At 37.4% G+C, this 23,840-nt stretch overlaps 1 protein-coding gene and 1 long non-coding RNA gene across 3 annotated transcripts in view; both read right to left on the bottom strand.

Annotated features, from left to right (window-relative positions):
- LOC143277491 (uncharacterized) overlaps window positions 1-23,840 on the bottom strand; it is a 534,532-nt gene that overhangs the window by 11,453 nt on the left and 499,239 nt on the right. For both annotated transcript variants that reach the window (XM_076582346.1, XM_076582345.1), the window contains exons 4-7: window positions 9,901-9,996; window positions 5,803-5,986; window positions 1,731-1,787; window positions 1,339-1,374 (exon numbers count right to left, since the gene is read on the bottom strand). In XM_076582346.1, the coding sequence (XP_076438461.1) occupies window positions 1,339-1,374; window positions 1,731-1,787; window positions 5,803-5,986; window positions 9,901-9,996 (373 nt within the window). The remainder of the gene's footprint in view (window positions 1-1,338; window positions 1,375-1,730; window positions 1,788-5,802; window positions 5,987-9,900; window positions 9,997-23,840) is intronic.
- On the bottom strand, window positions 15,955-23,391 carry LOC143277496 (uncharacterized). The gene is made up of 2 exons (XR_013053745.1): window positions 23,333-23,391; window positions 15,955-18,872 (listed from the first exon to the last, which is right to left on the bottom strand). It is a non-coding gene; the product is annotated as an uncharacterized LOC143277496 (long non-coding RNA).

Genomic DNA, 23,840 nt, shown 5'->3' with positions numbered 1-23,840 from the left:
ATATAACAAGACAGAATGAATTCACACACACACACACACACACACACACAGAGAAATAAATATGGAAAAGCATTTACTCAAATAAACATGCACACACAGCTTACAAGCAAAAAATGATTTATAACATACACTCACTTTCATGCATTAACTTCTTAAATTCTGGTTCTTTTTTTTAAAAGAGAAGATGGCAAACCATGCTAACAACACCGTGTTCACTGAATGCTTAACAGCGTGATTATATTGTAACTTGTAGTTCAGGAGCGATCCAGTTTGTTTAAACAATGATCACTGATTTTAACGACAATGTCGGAAACAGACAAGATGTTGTTGCAGAACAACTTTCTTCAGGAGTTTTGACAAGAAAGATCAATGTGTTTACTTCAACAGAAGACTTTCCAAGGAGGTAAAACTTTGTTACCTGTCAACAAGAAGAGCGGTTTCAGTGCAGTTATTTGGATGATAATCAGACAGAGGACTTAATCGCAATTTAATAAGCATTAGCCAGGTGAGGAGCTTAGCTGCTGAAGCATGAGTTTCTTTATGATTTTTTGATAAGAATGAGATGTATGAAACAGGCCGATAATTCTATTTTAAGAACATTTGGGTCAGGGGTCAACAGTTAATTTCTTTGAAGACTGGTGGAGCATACCCAGATGTCAAAGAAGAGAGAAAAAACATGTAGGATGGAGATCTGGATCTGGGAAGGCAAGAAGTGAGTTTTGCTTTCATATTTTTTTTTCTTTTCCAAGTCAGATTCAGAGATGGCATTGAAGGAATCAGGTTTGGTCAGCTTGACTAAATGTGTAGACAGTGGAGAGGTTTGATGGAAGATCATTAAAAAGGAAGGAGGATTGGAAGGTCTTACTGCCACTGAGTAGATTATTCCAAACAATGAAAAAACTACAGAAGAGACAGAATTAGCTGTCTCATTGCCTCATCAGTTGTGGGGCAGACCAGTCAATCCCTCACAAACACACTGGTTAGTCAATTGGTTTGGACATATGCAGTTCACAAACAACACAGTCATTATATGTTTAATTTTTTTTTCAAAGACCCAGTCAAGAATATTACCACATTCATTTGGGTCTGCAATTGTTGTATACATAAAGTACACATTGCTTAGATTATGAATTCTGTGTATTTGGCTGTGTCCTTAGTCAATTTTTATTCCAATGTTTAATATAAAAAAACAACAACAAAAAATAAAAAAAACTATATGTAATTATGTTTTCTTCTTTCTTAAATTCTCCTATCTTTACTATTACATCTAGGCATGTCAGTTTGAAAATAATGGCCAAAAACATAAGCATTGAATGACAGAGAGAAAGAGAGACTTACCCATCATCAGCTGGATCATGTCTGGTGATTGGCTTCCTGGAGTGAAATATTGAACCCAGGTGAGAAGATGCTTGCAGTTATTATGCTTACAGTAATTAGAATCAGAAGTGGTTATTTGACACTGAATTGTGAGAATGATCTTCAACTGCAGCATCACATTTATGACAGTCATGGCATGCCCCTCTTACTCTCATACTGGCATCCATACGCATGCATACCCAGAAGAAAAGAAAAGGAGAATAAAATACAGGAACAGAAAAAAAAATCTCCAAAGAACATAACTGGCTACATCCATTTTTCTTTCATAAAATTTTCAGCATTGTATTTAATAATTTATACTTGTTGAGTATATTTTATAAGTATTTTACATTATTTAAAAAGAGAAAACTTACCCAGCTCCACTGGCTTCAGTTTTGGGGGGAAATTGCTTGATGGGTATGTCAGCTGACCTGGGGACAGAAAAGATGGAACAGAGTTGAGAGGATGTTTGAAAGGACTGATAGTAACTCAGAGGATGTTTGAAAAGATTGATAGTAACTCAGAGGATGTTTGAAAAGATTGATAGTAACTCAGAGGATGTTTGAAAGGATTAATGGTATGGTGTAACTTTGCCACTGCTGTGCTATTGTTCTGAAGTTGAACTTGAAGTAGTAGGAGAACAAACTCTGATTTAGTATGGTCATGGCATATCCTTCCCCCCATTACACCACACCGACATATAAATATACACACTAAGTTTGAGCAAGCATGCGCACACACACACACAAAACCAACACAAGCAAAATTAATTAATTTAAGCCTTGAAGATAGAGACTGACCAATACAAGTATAGAACAACACTGTTACGTTTTTGATCTGAGACATCAGTCATCAACTTTCATTTAAATATGCATATTGCTAAGAAAAGGTGACGCAACATGCGGAAACCTGAGACATCAGTCATCAACTTTCATTTAAATATGCATATTGCTAAGAAAAGGTGACGCAACATGCGGAAACCCTGCTAAAGTCGCATCCAACTTTACTTTGCAATGCACAAAAACACATTACTTGGGGTCAAAATAATGAAAATCAAGATTTTTTTTTACAAATTTCGCATCTTTGAAGTCTTATCTTTGCTGTTGGTACCTTCTTTTAAGCATAAAACTGCCTGAAACTGTAGTATTTTTTCGTTTTCAGGTGGTACTGCTGCACACATTCATCACTTAAGTTGCAGTGATCAGTGCATTTGACTCCACTTTCCTGAAATTAGGTCAGCTGATGATGTGGCAATACAGATAATGACTGCAGTTAGTAAATGTTATTTTAATCTGGGATCTAAAGCTGAAGTTCAAAAGATTCATCAGCAATACAAAAATATTTTTTGTTCAAAAAAATGCAACCTTTGTCTCTCATTTGAACTTTCACTGTTGCCCTTTACTGCTCTCTCATGGCATGGTGTCACTCCTCCACTTGCTATTCTTGACTTTGTTTCAGTACAGAGAGAAATTATGAACTTTCCCTTGCTTTTTTCATAGAGAAATTTATAGTTCACTTGATTCTTAACTTTTTGACACCACATACACATTAAAAAAAAAAATCTTATTTTAAAGTTACAAGCAGGCAAATGTATTTTTCATGAGCCGATTTCTCCATTTGTTCTTTTCAGGAACACCAACTCTGAATATAGAAAACAAGAGAGGCAAGGCCTTCAAGACTCACTTGCGATACACGCTTTAAAAAGATAAATAAAAATATAAATAGATTCAAATTTTTAAAAAGTTGAATCGTTAATGTATTCTGTATTTGATATTATAAATGTGACCAAGCGCTATGCTTGCTTCAAAACTTGCCTCACACACAAGCTGTATTAGCAGACAACAGTTTTCGCAACTAACCCTCATGCAGAATATGTGTGACGTCACTCCCAGTTTGAACGCAAAGCCGCTTACATCATTTTGTTCTTGCCAGACAGTCTACTCCTTGACCAGCGTCGCGGTATGCTATTGGCTGAGCTGGAATCTGTGTTTTTGGTCCACCATATTTAATTAATATATCTTTTGTCAGATCAGTAAACTACAAATATTATATACTGGCAGAATCGTTGCAATTCCATCTTTAAATCTATTCCATTTATGTTTGCCTACGTTAAAATGATTTAACGCAGTTTGTAATTTTCAGCGACGAGCTCGTTAAAACTGACCCTGTTCAGGTGACTTAAATTAAGATTATAAATTTAGCGTAAATAATCAACACTTCATTTTTATACTCATTAGAAAGTAGGCGTAGAGCTCTTTCTTTTGCAACTTATCCAACGTAAATTGGTTCAGGAATCATTTAGAAATCTATCACTGAACACCTTGTAAGAAACACAGTTGTTGTCAGATTTGGCCAGATTAGTGCCAATCTGGTTTGCAGCACACGCGACTGTCTTTGTGGTCCGCTTTACCTGCATAAATTGGCACAGTGAGTGATGAGTGGTCATTTCATACCTGGTCAGTCGTCTCTCTCTCTTGCTGTGTCGCGAGCAGTGTGTTTGTCGTGTGTGTCCCCACAACAGCTGACATCTCGCTAGGTATTGCTGCACTGTCTTCTCTTAGGTCTTCTCTTTTTGTGTTCTCTTCTTATATCTTCTTCTTAGCTCTTCTTCTCCTTTAATAACTATTGTAAATAAAATAATAGAAAAAAACATTTGTGACTGGCCTCTATATGTTCCTGGCCTGTGCGCGGGAATTCTGGTCTATCCTGTCATTCAATCATTTAGTTAGTTCTTTTGTACTGTACCCCTCGAATAACCACTCGTTTCGGCTACATAAAGCTTCGGGTAAAAAAAAAAAGAAGAAGAAAAAGGTATGAAAGCAGATTGGAACCTAGCTTGTTCGGGCAATAGCTGACAGTCTTTCCCACAGTGCTAATCTGGACATACAAATGACGTTAAAGAAATTATATCTAGACAAGGTTGTTTTTTTTAAGCATAATTTGGTTGCGGCATTCAAGGTGATAACGTCTTTTAAATTGTGTTATTTTGGTATGTTTCGGGCATTTAAGAAATTCTTTAAAGTCTGTGGTAATAAAGAGACATTGCCATTGCCTCAAGTACATTGCAATTTATCCCCTTTCTCATCATATGCGGAGATCATGTTCAACAGGCTCAGCCAGCAGAAACTTGGCCTACCACAGGGTCCATTCAGTTTAAATCATGTTTTTGTGTGTGTGTTTTAATATCTCAATAATTTAAGAAATTCTTTTAATTTGATGGTAAAGGAGATGTTGCCATTGCCTCAGGCACACCAGAACATGTAGGCTGTTTTCTCAAGATCTGCACAGACCAGTCCAGACAAGGTTGACCGAAACTCAGTGAAACATGAAACTTTTATGTTCATTCTAGTTAATTCAGTGTCCACTTTAGAATATTCATATGCGATAAACACATCCGTGGTTTAGTCAGTGTCACTGTATCAGTGTATGTGTTCTGTCCAAAATTTGTATTTCTATTCTTGTAAATGCAGACAATAAAAACGGTGTCGTGTCTTCATCTTACCAAACATAGCCTACGCTCCGGAAAATGGAAAGCAGTATTACAGTGTTTTTGGAATTAAATCGAGCCTAAATAAAATATACCATTAATGATCCAGAAATCAGCTTACTTTGGAAGATTTACAAACTATTATTGGTATGATTGTGAAGATTTTTTCCAACTATGTTTAATCCAACCAAATTTGGTATTGGCAGAATACATATTTCCAGAGAAAATGGATATGTTAAAGTTTACCACGGACACACACACATACAATGATACATGTACACACACATACACACGCACACACACACACACAACGCGGGTTATATCATAGACTCACTTTGTTTACAAAAAAAAGATATTTAATTAAGTGAGTGAAAAAACTATGACAAATCAATTCAGTTTTTTGTATGTTAATCTGTGATTATTAAACTTTTTGAAAGTACAAAAATTATTACCTCCAACTTTAGTTGGGTTTCAGTGTGCTGCATCACATTTGTTCATTTTGTAGAAATGTTTTAGACGATCAAATACATGTACTGTGGAATTCTTCATATGTTAAAAAAAAAACTGCCTGCAAAACCCTGGGGAACATAAATGATGAAGCTTAATGCTGAACCAATATCTCATCTGTTGATGAGCCTTCTGAGAAGGTAATAATGGGTGCATATATATACAGATCTGTAATAACTTTGGCGTGTGCGCATGTGAATGTCTGTGGGTGTATCAGTGTTGTCAAAGTTCAGATTATATTTTCTGGTGGTACCTTGAATAAGCAACAATTGTTTTATGAATTTATTTATTCATCGGTTTATTTATTTTATACATAAAGCTGTCTATGAAGAAAAAATAATCCAGAAGTGGGAAAAAAAAGATATTTAATTATGAATTTTCGCTGCTTTTCACATACCTGCATGCGAGCGCGCACACACACACACACACACACACACACACAGAGTACATACCGTTCAGGATCATCTTGGGGGCAGCAGCTGCAGTCAGGAACACATCCACACTTTTTGGTACACACCCAGGTGCAGTGAAACATCTTGATCATGCCACAACACCCTTTACATCCACATTGCTTGTGACAGTTTGCGTTGCATGTTAGTATGCACGTCTGGCCCCAGAGGTAAAGGCATATGTAAACTGTAGGAAACCAAGACACAATAATTTATATTTTGTACAGCAATAAAATATGATGCTAAAAGCAAGCTGTATGTTCTTTTTAACACCATAGGCAATAACAAGTTCAGTTTTTCTTGTTTGTTTTGTTTTTTCAAACTAAGAAGAAATAAGGTACATAATACACACACACGCACATAACAGCATGCACTCATAAAAAAACAACAAACAAACAACAACAACAACAACAAAAAACAAACAAAAAAACGTGTGCGTGTGTCTGTGTGTGCATGGCAAAATGTTTACAGACATTAGCAAAATTATGTTATCTGTGACACTGGTCTGTAAGGGATTGTTTTTGTAACTGTTCCAACTGTTAGTAGGTTTTTACTGCTTTCTGTGCAGTAAGAAGTGTGTAGGTTTTTTTGGGTTTTTTTCCCTTTTTCTGAACCTGTGCTCTTCACCAGTTCCTTGGTGATCCCACCCACTGCCTATTGTTGGAGACAATTTTGTTGCTTGGAATTATTTGCCTGACAACAGTCTGTTGCAGAGACAAAATGGCTGAAGCACATTTCCAACAAAGTAATGCAGATCAGTCGTTGATTATAATACCTGTCCATCTTCCCACACCCCTCACTTCTCAAACCCATGGAACAAAATCTGGATGCAGTGTGGGATTATATAACTGTTGTCAGTTAAATGGAATTTAAAGGCTTTAGCTTAACTCCTTTAGACAAACAATTCTCACTGAACAGTTTTTTTTTACTTTTTGTCTGTGTTACTTCGCTTTCAGAGAAGGAAAGAGTTGGCAGCAAAAATATACCATGATTATTTACTTAAGTGATGGTGCTTAGCATATGTATGCTAGAAGCAGCGATGGCTGATGGTGTGTATTTCATCTTCTACTGCTTTTTAAAAAATTTTTTAATTTTATTCCATTTGTCTGTAGTGTACAACTCTGTGACTACTCTGGTTATGGCATAGTTGAGGGGAAGTGGGCTGTCCCCCCCCCCAACCCCCCTTATTATCTGAGGTTTCTCCAATCCAAATGCCTAAATTAGTAAATATATGAAAATTCTTTGACAAATACTTCTTATTGCAAAGATTTATATTTTGACTTTGAGAGCTCTAGTTTTCTTTTCTCTCTCGTTCCCTTTCTCTCTAGCAGTGCTGTGCATGCTTTTTGGTTTGGCTTTCTAAATGCGAGCTGATCAACATCCTTATAACTATTACATTACTCATTTAAAGTAAATCTAAATATTTATATCTTTAACACTATGTTTTCTGCCTGCTTGGGTTTGATTTCTGTCTGCCTGGCTGAATATGTACTGTTTCTTCAGGGTATAATCATATAGGTTTATCTACCCTCATATATAATCCTATAAAACGAAAGGTTGGCAATCAAGGTAAAAAATGCATTGTGATCGATTGAAAGACTTGGGTGTAGTAGTGTACTCTATCTCTCTCATACATGTGCACGCACACACACACACACACACACACACACTGTGCACAGAAACTTCTGCATCCAGCCCCAGAATATATTGTCCTGGATCTTGTCCAAAACCTTCGTTCCCCTCCCCCATCCATCAACTGTCTTTTCCCATCCACCCCTCTCTTCCCCTACAACTGGAATCCTGGGAACACAAATCATGTTCCTTGAAATCATAGGTTTCCTAGGTTTTCATATAACCAAGGTGAAGTAATGTCCTCGTAAAGAAAACATGCTTTCAATTGGTGTGTGTAAGGTTTCTTATTTGAAAGTATCATAAAAAAAAAAAATCCTTGATTTTGTAAGTTATTAAAAAAAATAAGAATAGTAAAGAGCACATTCAGCTGGGTGATGGGGTGTGGAAATCACTTTCTTGTAATCAAAGTTTCTTGGGTGGAAGTTTCTTTTAACTTAACTGTAAATGGTATTTTTTTAATGCTGACATTTTCTCAGCCATTGCAAGCAGCACAGCAATAAAACTCCGTAGGATCCCGACTATATAACAAGCATGGAATAAGTCAAAGGTCAAGTTCATCACTTGGCAAAATAGAAATAGTCTGAGAGAGCTCACATCTTTCAGTTACATCCAGTTTTGATGATCACCAAAACAGACCAGCCTGAAGGCACATAGAGCTTTCATCTTACATCCAATTTTCATCAAACTTGTGTCTGTTAGCTGACATCAGTGACAGCATGACCTCTGTTTCAATTCAAGGTCAGAGACCCAAGGTGAAAGCCACAGCATGGCATGATAACAGAAAAGGCTTACACAAGTTACAGGCACAAAAGAAATAATGCCTTACACAAAATCTCAATCAGACCTTCGAGTAACTGTTCATGAAAAACTCAGTATTGAGTATGGCGGTTCATGGTCAAGGTCAGGGTTCAAGTCCAAGGTCAGAACCCAACAAATGGTCAATATGTTGAAGTGTTATATAACTTGGAATTTTGAAAATGGATATAACTTGGGTTTTTCATCAATCCTCGTGCAGTGAATAGTTATGAGCAGAATATAAACACTTTCAAAAGTGACACTTACAGGCACAAAAGAAACACAAAATCTTACACAATATCTCCATCAAACTTTAGAGTAAAGTCTGTTCATGGTGAAAACAAAAACTCAGTATTGAGTATGGAGGTTCATGGTCAAGGTCAGGGTTAAAGTCCAAGGTCAGAACATAGCAAAATGGAAAATACGATAAAGTGTGATATAACTTGGAACATCGAAAAAGGATATAACTTGGGTTTTTCATCAATCCTAGTGCAGTGAATAGTTATGAGCAGTAAATAAACACTTTCAGCAGTCACTGAAAGATCACGGTCACAACAGTGTGATAAAAAAATATCCTGTTGAAAGAGGCAGTATCCTTTTAATCACTTCGTGAGTTGGATGAAGTGGGTATCACACAAGTCTTGAAGGCCATGCCTCCCTTGTTAACGATGATGGTACATTATTGTCTAGAAGTAAAACATGTTTGCAGACGATGTCTTTCTCAATCCAGAACTAACAGCACATTATATATTATTTTGATATTGGAAATGGATTTGCTATTCTGAATGTGTGCACTTAATGATTTTTAATCATTATATTTGTTTGTTTGTTGTTGTTTTTTTATCACATTTCAGCATTTTTAGTATTTCTCCACTGAGCTGTTCTATCCTGTCCCAAAAAAGAAACCAGATTTTCTCTGTGGTTATTTTTCATATTCCAAGGTGGTGCAAGATTCTTTCACTTTCAGTTTCATATCTTCTTGCTGCTTGCATCTTGTAAGAATTTATATTCATGTTGAGCTATGTGTCTATCACATCACATCACGCTGATCAGACTGACTGTGAGTATCTTTCTTTCAGTTGTCAAAGACTTACATGTGGGGGGTGAATACTGTTTTGTCACTGTATTCCTTGAATGAAATACTCATGAATGTTTATGTCTGTGATGAAGTGATTAGGTTCCCCTCCCCTCCCCCCTGAAATATTTCCTCCTTGGTGTTGTAATGCTCCCTTCCCTCATCACACCCCACCTCTCCATTGACAGTGAGTGTGTTTACTTTCAAACCCTGGTATCTTGTTCTTTATGAGTCAGGGTACAGACCTTTACAGGTCCACTTATGATGATTCTTTTCTCTTTTTGTTGTTGTTGTTGTTGTTGTTATTTGGTAGACTAGTTCACAAATCAAAATGCATCTCTCTTGAAAATCTTTCCCAGAGAAAGATGGGGGTGGGGGTAGTGGTAGTGGAAATAAGCGAAATCTCTGTTCTTTGGGAGAGAAAGAATAAGGCCATGATCGTGATAGCTTGTTTACATCATACCCTGACTTCAACTTAACAATACAAGGTAGTGAAATACACAATATAAGTAAATGCATAAACAAGACTACAAATAGTACAATAAAAACAAAATATATATTGTGACAAAGTTAATAGAAAACTACATTTACATACTCACCTATGCAAATGATGCAGATGATGCAGATGCAAATGATGATGATGATTCCAGGTGTGTCACAGCTTTTTAAACTTAACAGCTTACAATCAGGAGCATCTGAAAATAGAATTATCACAAAAGTAAATGAAAAAAAAAATGAAAAAAACTTTAGTGGAAAATATGCTGATGAACAAAGAGATAATAGAGATTATCAAACAAATGACTGCATTCCAGAATCACAGCATTGACCTGAACAGGGCATTGGTGCCGAGCACAGAAACCAATTTCTGAAGGAGGAAAGTAAAAGAAGCTGAGCAAATCAAGACAAAAAAGCCTAGCCTCAGTCAGGACACGGTCTTGGATCTTCCAATTCATCACAGTCTGGGTGCCTGTCCAGCAATATTAATGCAGCTGTGAAGCTAGTTCACTCACAGCCTTTCAAACCCAAGACTTTACTTGATCAAATTTACTGACAAAAGTGGTGTGAGAAAGGAATTCTTTCCTTCTGTATGTGTCCAGAATCAGAGAACATATACCAACAATTAAGATCATAAACATATCAAATAGATTAGTAAATGAACAAGAACAAGATACAGAAATCTGTTTCAGGCCCAGTTCTCTCTTCACACTGTACACTGCTCCTCTTGCTGAAATCATCAACCGCCACAATGTCAATCATTATTCTTATGCTGATGACACTCAACTTCAGAAGAGTGATACACCTGAAAATTTTCCTCGCTCTTGCAAGAAACATCTGACTGCTTCCTGAACATTCAAAACTGGATGACTCTAAATTAGTTACAATTGAACACTGACAAAACTGCAGTATGATTGTAGGAACTAAACAAAAACTCTCTTCCATCACAACTGACACAATCAAACTTGGTAGTACATCCATCTCTCTATGCAGCTCAATCAGGAACCTCAGCATTGTCCTTGACAATACACTGTCCATGCAAAAATTATCAGTCAGACATGTCAGTCGTGCTGCTGTCCATTGTGGCGCATCAGTTCCATTTGGAAATACATGTCCACCAACACAACATCTAGACCTGTCGTTTCTCTCCTTCACTGTCACCTTGACTACTGTAACTCTCTATATCTGGTTTGCCTGCTTCATCCATTCAATCCCTTCATCACATACAAAACTCTGCTGCCTGACTCATCTTCAGAAAGAAAAGATCTGAGCACATCGCTCCTCTTGTGCAACATCTCCATTGGCTCCCTGTCTCACACAGAATAAAGTATAAGATCAGCATCCTTTGTCATAATTGTATTCACAAATCTGCCCCTTCCTATCTCTGTGGCTGCCTTCACCTCTACACTCCATCTCACTCACTACGAATGGCTCCGGATCCACTCTGTTTACGCATACCCAGATTCAAACACTACACTGTTGGCCACCGTTCTTCCTCTGTCTCTGGACCTTGCATTTGGAATGAACTTCCTCTTTTGCTTCGTCAAGTCGCTGCACTCAGCTCTTTCAAGTTTGGCCTTAAAACCCATCTCTTCCTGAGATAGCCTCCCTTCCCTGCCTCTTCCTTGTCTTCGGTAGCCTTCCTTCCCTGCCTCTTCCTTGTCTTCAGTTTCTCCAGTTTTATGCATACATGTGAATGCCTGGTGTGAAAGTGCTTTGATTTGTCTCTGTACAAGATTCAGCGCTATATAAGTACTAGTATCATTATGTCTTTAGGTAGCAATAAATAATGTATCATATAACCAGATGCATAAATCTGCTGAAATAGCATGTGGCCTCTTAAGAATTCAGGCTGAGAAAAAACTGATTCACAAATCACCATAGGTAAAACTGAACTAAATAGTGTTTCTGAACAGAACCACTGGTTGAAAATTATGTCTGTTTGCCTGCAATTGAGATTTCCTTCACATAGGCAATACCCAATTACTTTTTATAGAACTATAACCAGTGATCACAAAATCCTGGCCTTGAATATTCAGTTGTGTTGTGGCCTTGTACATAGCGAACATGATGTGTACCTATTTTCAAGATTGGAACGTCTGAGCAAATTGTCAGACTTTATGTCTGTCAGTGATTACATAATTCAGCATCAGCTTATTTCCTCACCATAATATTTTAAGATCAGTACAGTTTATTGAATTAATTCATGTCTCTTACATACTGCAGCACAAACAAAGAAAAGCCAATTCATAGGCAATTCAGATTCTCTTCTATCAGAACATCATACCCATACATTCCTGCAGTAAGACCCATTAAAAGACTTAAACAAGATCTTGGATATATCAACAAACTCTTCTCAGTGGAAAAAGCACGTCAAACATACAAAACATTATCAACTTCTGATGGTACAAGGGGTATTTCTACTTGTTAAATTTCAAACATGTAACCGAATCAGGGTCTATTAGTTACTTTTTTTTTTTTCTTTTCTGTCTTTTGAATTTTTGCTTCTCATTGTTCATAATATAATGACAAAGCAATTGTTTCAGTCAACAGAAAACAATGCCAAAATATCTCTGAATTAATAAACTGTCACACCATGAACTGTTACTGAGGTGAAAAGATTAGAACCACCACAACAGCAGGAAAAAAACAAGAATGCTATCCCTGGATCCAGATCTGGATCCGCATCTGGGTCATCAGAATTTGTTGGGGGTTTTTTTGTGTGTGTTTTTTGTTTTTTTTTTTTAAAGCATTCTTCACCATTGAGACATAAGGAAAAGAAAGTAAAAAAGTGTATTATATCAAGAAAACACTAATGAAAATATTGAATGTCCATAAACTTGATGGGATGATAGATCATTGGTTAAGGATATTTAAAACAAATTTCGGTGGTAATCTTTTTCTGAATTTGGATCCAGTAATTTTTCACTAGTGGGGACGAGGGAGGTGGGCGTGGGGGAATCAGTATTTAGCATGATATCTCAAGATGGCAAAGACATTTCTTTGAATTTTGTGTCATTATAATTGATGATGTCATGATTAAATGTTTACTTGCTGTTGGGAATCTGGAATTGGATGACTGCCATTGTGGGACAGTGGTGTGGTGGTAATAAAATGAATGAATCAGGTAAATGTTAAACAACTTTTGTTTCAGTCTTACATTTTGTGCAACTGTTGGCTATAATAGCATTCACTGAAGTACATAGGTTTTGTTCCAAAATTTTTGTTTCCTGTGTTTTATTGCCCACACATCTTTTTTGCGCATCACTGCAGCTCATATAAAAACAGAGCAATGAATACTGACTTCTGATGTCACAAACAAGGCCAGCATTTCTTACATTATGTTTTGAAATAACTGAGAACAATGAATACTTAATGTTTCTGCTGTTCTGATATTAGAACTATTGTGTGGTCACACACTTTTGAACAGTGGGCAGATTTCTTCAACAATAAAACAATTTATACAAGCTGAAATCTTGGACAGAATGGAACTTTCAATCTTAGTGCAGTATTCACAAATTTTGTTCATTTACTAAGAACAGTGGACTTGAATGATAGACTTGAGGGAGGGAGGGGGGGTAGGGGGGTGGGGGGGGGGGGACAAACAAAAAAGCACACATCTGATGTCTGAAACAATGTACATATGCTATCAATGTTGAAAAACATATTAGCAGCCAGCTTGTGGCCAGCTCCCATCAGATCTGAGTGCACTACGATTTGAAATGGGAAGACCTGAACACACAGTAGTCATCCACTGGATGAGTCTTTCAGAGTGATGCTCAAATTTCCTCTTAAATTTTCTTGCAAACACTGTAGACCTGTATATCTCGTAGGCCTGGTTGACATTGGGATATGGACCTTCATAGTAACATTGTGAACATCATCATTCTCAATCAACATCAATATAGAAAAATTGTCCCCTATTCTATGGCCTTTCATGCCCGGCTGTCATAGTGACCTTAGTTTTGGTCACCCTCCACTTCTAATCACAGAGTGACTTCCTGTCAAGGTCTTCGGTGTTGGCAGATTCATGGACTGTCAGTGGAGAGGTATAGTGGCGGTCTTCATTCAGGAGGGGATGCTCACAACTATGAGCAGTCTGGCATCCCAGTTTGTGATTACTGTTGTGAGAAGGGAGCTTAGTACCTGAACACCACTGAAGTGACTCAATAGCAATGCAGGGTCTCTCTGGTGTGAGGCCTTCTTGTAACTTAACATTGTTGGCTCCTGGTGGAGTTCCAGCACTGAGACTGTGGCAGATGAACCTGGGTATGGCCGTGTATGGGGGACTCAGAATGAGAGGCATGGGAGAAATGCCACTAACATGGTGCAGATGACAGGTAGCAGAAAAGAAAACAACAAACAAAATTAATGAAAATGGTGAATACATACTCACATGTACAAGCGGGCACATACACACACAATTGTGCACACACAAACACTCACGCAAATAAACGTGTAACCAACAATGCTTGGATGATCTCACTGTGTGCATGCATGTGTGTGTGTGTGTGTGTGTGTGCGCGCACTTAACATTTATTAACTTTGTGTCATTTCAGATGAGTGCATCCGTGTGTGTGTTGAAAGAAGTTATATCAGTTTCATTTTTTCTATCACATTGATTGGACATAAACTGCAATCAATCATTTAACTAAGGTGGAACAGTCAGCTTTCGTGAAAATTTTGTTACTGAAATGTGAATTTGAAATGGCTGGCATGAGAGTGAGTGCCTGGATTATTAGTCATTCATGGATATTTTAAATTTGTGGGGTATGGAGAAGAGAAATGACTGGATTTACTTTCCACGTGAAATTAACATAACAATAACAAGGTTAAAAAAAAAAAACAACCCCCCCCCCCCATCTTCCATAAATAAACCATCAAAAATGAAACCAGGTTATACTGCATCATTATCACATTCTCAAGATGTATTGCTTTGAATGCTAGAACAGGCAGAGGATGGAGCCAGAGAAATTATTCTTGTTTAATCTGTTACATTCAGATTTAGATTCATTCAGAAAAAAAAGACAAAGGAAAAAAAAAAGGGGGGGAACAATAAAAATCTGCTCTTGTTCTTTTTCTTCCCATCCTCCCTCCCTCTCTCTTTTTTAAAAATTTTTATTTATTTTTTATTTTTTTATTATTTTTTGCTGTCCCATCATCTGCACTGTTCCAGTGGCATTACTCCCAGGCCGCTCATTCCAAGTCCCCTCTACAAAGCCACACCCGGGTTCATCTGTTGCAGTCCCAGTGTCAGCAGTCCACATGGAACAATCAGTGTTAGGTCACCAGGAGGCCACACACCAGAGAAGACCCTGCACTGCTGCTGAGTCACTTTGGTACTATTCAGTAGTGCCTGTTCTGATTCAACATACTTACGACACCACCTACTAAGTCCCCTACTGACAACAATAATGGCGTAAGTCATCGAGGCAGACTGAGTGAGCATCTCTCTCCCTACCTCCCTCTTTCACTCATGTGTTTGTGTGAGGCACAGAGAGAGCGGGAGGGTGACTGAAACAAAAAGGGGATTACAGGCAAGGGCAAAGGGAGAGTAAAGGGGAAAAAAGTCAGTCTTGAAAACACACACACTGGCACATAAATGTTGAAATAAAACAATGATTTCACTGAAAGTGTTTATTTCATGGTGGGTTCCACAGTAGGATGTGTTTTTTGTTTTTTTTTGTTTTTTTTTTTTTGGGGGGGGTGTTTTTTTTTCCTTTCCATATCTACAGTTAAGATTACACACATAGCAACCCAGTTTGGATTGGATTGGACATATGGAAATTTTAACAGACAACCATTTGACTTTTTGTTGAAAAACTATCAAAAAACAACAACAAACAAACAAAAAACCACCCAAAAAACCCAAGTCTAAAGGTCTGAAACTCCAGGTTTTCTGATGTAAAAATGCTTTGAAACATGTTCGAGCATCATTGTAGGACACATATTGGAAACAAATGCAAACATTATTGATATTAACTACTTTCAGGTCATGTTGTGTTTTTTTTTTTTGGTGATGTGAGCAGACATATATATAATATATATACAAAGACAAAAAAGAAAAACAAACACATCAATCTGTCAGATATTCCATATTTTCAAAACGATCATGTTCCTTCCTCAAGGGATAAGTTGTTTACATGTTACATGGGTTTTATATATATATATATATATATATATATATATATGTGTGTGTGTGTGTGTGTGTGTGTGGGTGGGTGGGTGTGCATGTGTCTATATTAGAAAAGCACAGTTGAAGCAGCACATTTCTCAGCTTCGAATTAGCTGCCGTTGTGTTTTGCCATCTTGCATCACACAAGCTTTTTCCAGCCTCAAGAATTGTTGTACATTCCTGTGACAATTTTCTGAGAGGGTTAGATTTCAAAGATTCAAATGGTCTATTGGCCTTCAACTAGTTCAAGTCATTATACAAACACATGGGAAGGGGGAGGGGTTTGGGAGTGGGGGGGTTGCTGTAGGGTATGGAAAGCGGTATAATCTGAATAAGCATTGCAATAGCAAGAATATTATTATGATCTGAATGAGCAAGCAGGCAAATCTCAACAAAATGAGATATACTGATATAACATCATTGTCAATATTCAAAATATTCTTCATCATCTGTTTAACTGGCAGATACAGACAGGTTGAACAAACATTTTTAATGGTGACATGGGAACAAAATGTTTGAAATGTAAGTTTTGACATTTTCTTTCATTACTGTTTTATCATCATAATGTTTACAGTGTCATTATACTCTTATGTATTCACCAGCATCAACAAATCAAATACATAAAAGGCATGAAACTTAACAAAGTTGAAAGGATCAGTTCAATAATCATTGATCATACAGTATCTCTTATTGATACCAGGAATTATACATTAAGATAAAGAATGTTTTGTGTGGCCTAGAGCAGTATGCAAATGGGAAATTTCTTTGCATCGTTTAGAAGTTTTATTCTTTGATCTGCATACACTGGGCATCCAAACAAGAAATGTATTTCATGTTTAATGTCTGATATACAAAAGGGGCAACATTTTTTCTGGTTCGAACTACTATAGCAATTGATGTTATCATTGAGAGGGAGTACACCAAATCTAATCTGAGAGAGGGCAACTCGAAAGCAGTAAATACCTGTATTCATTATATATTTCTCTCTCTGAAATACAACCTTAATTAATAATTATATGACCAATAATGTGATTATGTATCTTTGTCTTGAATGACCCAGTCCGTTCAGATATGTAAACCAGATGCTGTTTGAAAATATTTTGGAACAATTTAACATCTACAATCCCTTGTTGTAGCGACACAATATTGAAAGCCAGTTAGATGAAAAAGGAAAAAAACTGCTGGGTTACACAGGTAAAAGAAATTTTAACATGTTATAAGCTTTTCAGGTACCCATTGTTGTTCCATTCCCAACAGTTTAAACCAGTATCTAAGGTTAGTTTATGTAACAGTTCACACACAGTTCAATAGTTTAAACCAGTATCTAAGGTAGTTTATGTAAGAGTTCACACACAGGGGTTATGTCCCAACAGCCCATAAAACATTCATGATCTTATTAGGTGTGCAAAGAGAGAGAGAGAGAGAGAGAGCACGCACAAGTTTACACTTATACATTCCCTTCTGACTTTGAGCCATGTGTGTGTGTGTGTGTGTGTGTGTGTGTGTGTGCACACACACGCATGTTGAAAGAAATCCCAAGCAATGTACTTCAAGAAAACATCAGAAAAAAATTTCTGCTTATGTCCACATTCCATCCAATTAATGAAACTGAGATAATGTCAGTAGTTTGATGACATGACATTAAATGACAGGAGCTTTGAAAAATTGACTGTTTGAGGATCAAACTCACTTTATAAATTAAAGACTGCTCAGTTGGGAGTGAAGAAGATGAGATGTACAGGAAATACCAATCTGAGCGTGACAGTTACTGTTTTTTGGAGATTGTTCATCATATTTGTATCAACCTGTGATTTCTTTAAACTGATCAACTTGCAATCCACCATGGTGAAACTAATGATGATGAAAATTGTGGCTGAAATAAGGTTGCAACAGCCTGTTCACACAATCAGAAAGAATAGCACAGAGCACCGTTTTAAGCAGCAGTCAGCCCCTCAATGCATGTCATTGCCATACACATTTATTTGAATAGCAGATGAAAGGAAGGGCTGTAAATCAATTTTTGTATCCATGAAGGGGGATGTGGGGGGTCGAGGGTACTAACAAACAAATAACAAGAAAATAGTTTGGCATGGAAGAGAGAATCTCTCTAGCAAAAGTAGCACATGAAAGGTAAGGATACAAAATCTTTGTGAAGAGCCAATTTGGAACAGCTTATTCTCTTGAGACCCAAAAGCAACTTCCAAAACCAGGTAGCTTCCTGTGAGGAGAAGCACACACACACGGACTCCAACAATGCCATCCCCAAGGAAACCACCAGACACATTAGGAGCTTGATTGCCATCCTCAACAGACCCAACAATAGCCAACAGAATTGCAGCCACTAAGCCTCAACAAGCCAGTAGGATGACTGTCACAAAATGTTCATTTGCAACTTAATTGAACAACAAAACACACACACACACAAGTTTGAGCCAAACTGTGGATTTAAAAAAAAGGATACTGAAGTGAGAGCAACTTTTTATTGGCTCTATAACCTTTCTTAGGAATGTAATCTTTTATTTAGTTTAAAATTAAAAAACAAAAAAAATGGGGGGTGGGGCGGAAGGGTTGTCTACATGTGTGTTTCTTGCTGATGGTGCACAGTGTCATTAGGACTGGGTTTTCCTTTGCTGGAGGGACTAATATTTTCAGTTTGTATTTTTCTGTTTGCTCTCTGGCGTCTGTGTCGTCTGTACCATAGCACAATGACAATTGCAATCAGGACAATGAGAACCAGTCCAGCAAATCCAACACCAACATATATTGTGATGAGTCTTTGTGGAGTTTCAGTTGTTTTCTCAGTGCTTTGCGTATTTCCTGTTGTTGACCCATCTGAATTTGTACTAACTGCAGTCGTGCTGCTGGCCATGGTATGGGTTGTACCAGTGACTGTTGATGAAGCTGGGAACAAAACAAAAAGCAGATGGATGGACAGGGTTCCCATAAGTCTGAGCAAACAAAATTCCGTACTTACTTTCCTCTTTTTTTTTTTCTTTTTTTTTTTTTCACAAGGTAGAGTGCGGTTAACGTTTTCTCAATAACAATACAAATTCATGAACAGAAAACTGAACTGGTGCAAGAACAGGACTTTCTTTAGTGAAAGTGACTCACTGTGTATCTTCACCCCATCTCACCCAATCCCACCAAAAAAAGAAGAAAGAAATCCTGTCTGTTATATGTTAAGGCAGCCCTGTTAATTTCTTAATGATTTCTAAATATGAGTACAGAACAAACTACATATGTGTCCATGATTTACAGCATTATATACAGATAATACACTGTTATCTGTATATCATGAGGAAGACATCTTTTTCTTTTTCTTTACACTGATATATATATATATATATTTATAGGCACACCAATAGATACACTGACAGACATACAATAGGCAGTGAGAGAAGGGAGAGGGATGGGGTGGATGGATGGAGGAGACGTATAAAATACAGATATTTTGGTAGAACGACAGACAGACAGACAGACCACTGGGTGGACAGACGAGTAGAAAAACAGATAAATTGAAACAGGTATTGACAGACAAACAGGTAGATGGAATTAACAAATAAACCGAGTCAGACTGATGATTAGTGATGAGATGTTTATACCCGATAAATAGCTATGTCAGTAGCCAAACAGACATTGATAAAGAAACTGGTATTCCAGTGTTCTGAGTTTCTGTATGTTGTGCATGCAAAAGGGAAATCTCTGCCTCACAGACACACCCGCTGTCACAATAAATGAATAATAGATAAGTTTATTGTTCTTTGTATTGAGATGGTGCTAAGTTTCAACATTCTTTGTATGGAGATGGTGCAAAGCTTTAACATTTTTTGTATCTGGTGTCAGGTCTCAACATTCTTTGTATCAAAAGATCAAAATGTTACTAAGTTTCAGTGTGCTAAGTTTCAACATTGTTTGTATGGACCAAGATATAACTTATTCCAGACTTCAGCTTAATCAGAAGTTGCCTCTTAGCCAAGAGAGAGCGAATGGGACTGCTCTTCAGTCTTTGTAAGGTTTCACTCATTCCTCTCTCCCTCTCTCTCCATGGTAAGGCTGTGATTGACTGCCAACCATCAGCTGAGGTCTACAGTCTCACCTGACACCCAACCCCACCACCTCTATTCTTCCAGAATTGGAATAATACTGAGATGGAGAAGAACAGGGGATGATCAAAATAGGACAAGGTAAAAGAAACACATGGGACGGAGTCATTGACTAAGTTTTATAGATTTGTTTTTGCAGACGGAAAGAAAAAAGTTTGAACATGACAAATATATCTTTCAATGTTATAAAACCGTCTTCTTCCATAACCTTTGCATAGTTAAAAAACAAAGAAAATCTGAGAAATGGTATTTTGATGTTCAAACCAAACAGATCAAATCATGGTGCTTAGAGCCTTGCTGACCACTAAGGCCATCTCAAGGCAATTGCCACCTTAGCACCTACTTCGAGTCAAGGGTAAAAAAACAAAAAAAAAACCCCAAAAAACCTTGTCACTGCTATAAGCTTTCAAATCAAAGTTTGAAAACCTACCAGTTTTAAAACTTTCAAATCTGATTTAAAATGTTCACTTCTTTCAAGTAGTCCATTAGTGTCCACAGAGGGACATGCATCACGAAACAAAGTGTTCAGAGAATCTGCTGTGTAATGTCTGTGTCTAATGTCGTACAGATCCCAACAGCCAAGGAGCATGCGTTTCACTGTGAGAGACTTATCACTGGGATTACATCGAGGGGCCTCCTCCCCCTTCAACAAGTAACAAACAGATGACACACTAACAAACACAAGAGACTGGGATATCAGTTGACAGGTTTTAGACAGGCAAGATGAACATGATAGAATTCTTTACTAAAACTAAAACTAGCCAAAAGGAATCATTTTTGGTCACCAGTTATGATTTGCCAACTGGAATAATTTTTTACTCTGTAGGTGCTAGGAAAATTACAAAAACACACATGGTATATACTTTATGTGATCAAATATTTTGATAATTCTAAAATGAAGTCTTGTTAAAACAAAGCGGGGAGGAAGAGAATGGAAACAGAGGGAGATAATGATGGAAAAAGTAATTGAAACAAATTATAATGAGAGAAGAAAGTGATTCATAACAATTGTTGATTCCATTAACTTGCATTTCCTTCCAGAATGGAATGATGCGTGTAGCCTTAAAATAATGTTTTCAATAAAGTAGCCTTTGTCCATTAACCTCTAGTTAAACATGATTTCTACAGTGTATGCAAACTTCTTAATCTATTTGGAAAAGCTACATTTCAGGCTCAGCAAAGGGTAATTAGAAGGATGATGCAAGGAACAGCATGTGCAACATTGGGAGGCAGGCATTGGGTGGAGGAGAGGTGAAGTTAATATGACAGAGTGTAGAGAAGGGGTGAAGTTAATATGACAGAGTGTAGAGAAGGGGTGAAGTTAATATGACAGAGTGTGGAGGAGGGGTGAAGTTAATATGACAGAGTGTAGAGGAGGGGTGAAATTAATATGACAGTGTGCAGGAGGGGTGAAGTTAATATGACAGTGTGGAGGAGGGATGAAGTTAATATGACAGAGTGTGGAGGAGGGATGGAGGAGGGATGAAGTTAATATGACAGAGTGTACAGAATGGATGAAGTCAATATGACAGAGTGTGGAGGAGGGATGAAGTCAATATGACAGAGTGTGGAGGAGGGATGAAGTCAATATGACAGAGTGTGGAGGAGGGGTGAAGTTAATATGACAGTGTGGAGGAGGGATGAAGTTAATATGACAGTGTGGAGGAGGGGTGAAGTTAATATGACAGAGTGTGGAGGAGGGGTGAAATTAATATGACAGAGTGTAGAGGAGGGATGAAGTTAATATGACAGAATGTGGAGGAGGGGTGAAGTTAATATGACAGAATGTGGAGGTGGGGTGAAGTTAATATGACAGAATGTGGAGAAGGGGTGAAGCTATTATGACAGAGTGTGGAGGAGGGGTGAAGTTAATATGACAGAGTGTGGAGGAGGGTTGAAGTTAATATGACACCCAATATGACAGAATGTGGAGGAGGGGTGAAGTTAATAGGACAGAATGTGGAGGAGGGATGAAGTTAATATGACAGAGTGTGGAGGAGGGGTGAAGTTAATATGACAGAGTGTGGAGGAGGGATGAAGTTAATATGACAGAATGTGGAGGATGGGTGAAGTTAATATGATGGGTGAAGTTAATATGACAGAGTGTGGAGGAGGGATGAAGTTAATAATTATAACAGAGTGTGGAGGAGGGGTGAAGTTAATAAGAATAAGAATAACTTTATTATCTCCAACTGGAGAAATCTGGTCAGGTGCATTATCACAACATAGACAAGTAAACAACATGGGGACCATAACTGTAAAAGTCAACAATGGCTTTGACAAATATTACGAAGACACAAATGTAAAAAATATCACATACACCGTTTCATACATACATCTACACACTGCAGGTAATAACTGGTATTCTTAATGTAAAAACAGAAAGAATTAAGAAACATTATTTTGAATATAATTATAAGCATAGCCTACTATATTGCACTTTAATATGACAGAGTGTGGAGGAGGGGTGAAGTTAATATGACAGAGTGTGGAGGAGGGGTGAAGTTAATATGACAGAGTGTGGAGGAGGGGTGAAGTTAATATGACATAATGTGGAGGAGGGGTGAAGTTAATATGATAGAATGTGGAGGAGGGGTGAAGTTAATATGAGACAATGTGGAGGAGGGGTGAAGTTAATATGACAAAGTGCAGACAACTTCTGCTATTAAAGCAATGAAGGCAATGAACAGAGAACTCTACACACATTCAAGATTCTTTTCTTTCATCCACACACCTTTTGAACATTGAGATAAAAAGTCATAACTTGGCATTGTTGGAATAGAAAAAGATGATAAAGATGACAACACTACAACAGGAATGACTGAAAACCATACTGATCTTCCTTAAGACTAGTATTCACTATTTGGTTTGCTTTTTATGTATTTGTTTCAACTGAATTAATTCTAGAAAAAACGCTTTTATTCAAGAACAAATTATACTGATGTATTCCTTCTGTCAGTAACATCACCACATTATAATCTGAATCACTGATAGTCCTTTAGCTTTGTGTCACATTGTGTATTGGCTACAGGGGTGCATTGTCAAGATTCGTGTGAAGATAACATCAAGGAAGCAAAATGTTTCTTGGATATAGTGGTGCATTGCCAAGATCTGTGTGAACATAACATCAGGGAAACATGGTGTTTGTTTGGATACAGTGGTGCATTGTCAATATTCATCTGAAGGTAACATCAAAGAAACATAGTGTTTGGATGGAGGATATAAAGCTGGGGTTTTCAGCACACTAGGCATGTTCACCTGTAGAAGTTTTGCTGGTGCTTAGAGCCGGTGTGGATAAGTTCACAGGTTGGACTGTAACAATTCACACTTTATGTTACAATCAGGGTTTACATGGATTGGCTGTTGAAGGCTGCATCAGTTATCTTGTCAGATAAGATAAAGGAAGCAAACATTATCCAGGTTCTCTTTTTCTTTCTTTCCTTTTTGGTCACACAGTTGTAATGAGGTATCTGTCACCTTAGTCACCGTTACTGGCATTAGTGTTCAAAAGACATTCTTCTTCTTGATAATATTGTTGTTATTTTGTCTGTACACTACAAGGTGATCACCGTGATGTGGACATTATGCATCCCTATATTTCAGCACTTTTATTCATAACTGTACAATGGGTGTGGTGAAAGGATGAGGGATCATTTGAAAGACTTGGGATATTGGCATTTTCCTCTTGAAATGTATTACGTTTACAAAAGGCCTGTATTTATTGAACTATACAAAAAAATTGGGGGAGAGGGGGTGGGGTGTGGGG

Source organism: Babylonia areolata, chromosome 34 (assembly GCF_041734735.1).
Source record: "Babylonia areolata isolate BAREFJ2019XMU chromosome 34, ASM4173473v1, whole genome shotgun sequence".
Taxonomy (NCBI): Eukaryota; Metazoa; Mollusca; class Gastropoda; order Neogastropoda; family Buccinidae; genus Babylonia; species Babylonia areolata.
The sequence above is the reverse complement of the archived record's forward strand: the minus strand, read 5'-3'. Positions and strand labels throughout refer to the sequence as shown.